The sequence below is a fragment of the Emiliania huxleyi genome (genome assembly GCF_000372725.1).
Source record: "Emiliania huxleyi CCMP1516 unplaced genomic scaffold EMIHUscaffold_55, whole genome shotgun sequence".
In the NCBI taxonomy this organism is placed as follows: domain Eukaryota; phylum Haptophyta; order Isochrysidales; family Noelaerhabdaceae; genus Emiliania; species Emiliania huxleyi.
The window spans coordinates 148,982-150,983 of record NW_005197877.1 but is presented as its reverse complement, the minus strand read 5'-3'; the positions used below and the strand labels follow the sequence as shown (position 1 = coordinate 150,983).

Sequence of the window (2,002 nt, the reverse complement as noted above, 5' to 3'; positions counted from 1 at the left end):
TTTCGGCTTCAAGACGCTCGAGAAGGCCTACCTCCTGCGCATGAAGGGCAAGGTGGTGGAGCGGCCGCAGCACATGCTGATGCGGGTGGCCATCGGGATCCACAAGACCGACCTCGACGCGGCGGTCGAGACCTACGAGCTCATGTCGCAGAAGTGGTTCACGCACGCGACGCCGACCATGTTCAACGCGGGGACGCCATGCCCGCAGGCGGCCCACCACCCTCACCTCCTCCCTCACGCACCGCCTCTCGCCTCCCCCCCTGCTCGCTGCTGCCTCCGGCGTTCCCCTCCTCCCTGCTGCCTCCCTCTTCCCTGCTGCCTCCCTCTTCCCTGCTGCCTCCTCCCTCCCCGCTGCCCTCGCGACTCCCGCCTCACGCCGCGCCCGCAGATGTCCTCCTGCTTCCTGCTCGCGATGAAGGACGACTCGATCGAGGGCATCTTCGAGACGCTCAAGCTGTGCGCGCAGATCTCCAAGTCGGCGGGCGGGATCGGGCTCTCCGTGCACGACATCCGCGCGCAGGGCTCCTACATCAAGGGCTCGGGAGGCTCCTCCAACGGGCTGGTGCCGATGCTGCGCGTGTTTGACAACACGGCGCGCTACGTCGACCAGGGCGGCGGCAAGCGCAAGGGCGCATTCGCGTGCTACCTGGAGCCGTGGCACGCGGACATCCTCTCCTTCCTCGACCTCAAGAAGAACCACGGCAAGGAGGAGCAGCGCGCGCGCGACCTCTTCTACGCGCTGTGGGTTTCGGACCTCTTCATGAAGCGGGTCGAGGCCAACGGCGAGTGGTCGCTCTTCTGCCCCAACGAGGCGCCGCGGCTGTACGAAACGTGGGGCGAGGAGTTCGAGGGGCTGTACACCCAGTACGAGGCCGAGGGCAAGGCGCGGCACACGATGCCCGCGCAGCAGCTCTGGTTCGCCATCCTCGACTCGCAAATCGAGACGGGTGTGCCGTACATGCTCTACAAGGACTCGGCCAACCGCAAGTCCAACCAGCAGAACCTCGGCACGATCCGCTGCTCGAACCTGTGCACCGAGATCATCGAGTACACCTCGCCGGACGAGGTCGCCGTCTGCAACCTCGCCTCGCTCGCGCTGCCCTCCTTCGTCGCCGACAAGGACACCTTCGACCACCAGAAGTTGTACGACGTCACGTACATCGTGCGTGCCGCACACTCCCGCACTCTCCCTCACTCTCCCGCACTCTCACGCAATCTCCCGCAATCTCCCGCACTCTCCCGCACTCTCCCTCACTCTCCCGCAATCTCCCGCACTCTCCCGCACTCTCCCTCACTCTCCCTCACTCTCCCGCACTCTCCCGCACTCTCCCTCACTCTCCCGCAATCTCCCGAAATCTCCCGAAATCTCCCACAGGTGACGCGCAATCTCAACCGCGTCATCGACGCGAACTTCTACCCGGCGGTCGAGGCGGAGCGCTCGAACATGAAGCACCGCCCGATCGGGCTCGGCGTGCAGGGGCTGGCCGACGTCTTCATCAAGATGCGCCACCCCTTCGACTCGGACGAGGCGCGCGCCATCAACCGCGAGATCTTCGAGACGATCTACTACGCCGCCCTCTGCTGCTCGTGCGACCTCGCCGCCAAGGAGGGCCACTATGAGTCGTACCCCGGCAGCCCCGCCTCGAAGGGCACGCTGCAGTTCGACATGTGGGGTGTCACGCCGACCAGCCGCTGGAACTGGGAGGAGCTCCGCAGCCGCATCGCGCAGCACGGGCTGCGCAACTCGCTGCTGTGCGCGCCGATGCCGACCGCGTCGACGGCGCAGATCCTCGGCAACAACGAGTGCTTTGAGCCTTACACCTCCAACATCTACACGCGCCGCGTGCTCGCCGGCGAGTTTGCCGTCGTGAACCAGCACCTGCTCAAGGACCTGATGGAGCGCGACCTGTGGACGGACGCGATCCGCAACCAGGCACCACCTACGCCTCCCTCCCCTCCCCCGTCGCCGCCTCCATCGCCGCCCCCGCCGACCTCGCCCTCC

General features: G+C 66.5%; 1 protein-coding gene across 1 annotated transcript in view; it reads left to right on the top strand.

Moving 5' to 3' along the window:
- Positions 1 to 40: 40 nt before the first annotated feature.
- EMIHUDRAFT_212824 (hypothetical protein) overlaps positions 41 to 2,002 on the top strand; it is a gene marked incomplete at both ends in the record, with an annotated part of 3,029 nt that continues 1,067 nt past the window's right edge. The window contains 3 exons of the mRNA XM_005765478.1: positions 41 to 124; positions 419 to 1,162; positions 1,376 to 1,908. Coding sequence (XP_005765535.1) covers positions 41 to 124; positions 419 to 1,162; positions 1,376 to 1,908 — 1,361 coding nt within the window. The remainder of the gene's footprint in view (positions 125 to 418; positions 1,163 to 1,375; positions 1,909 to 2,002) is intronic.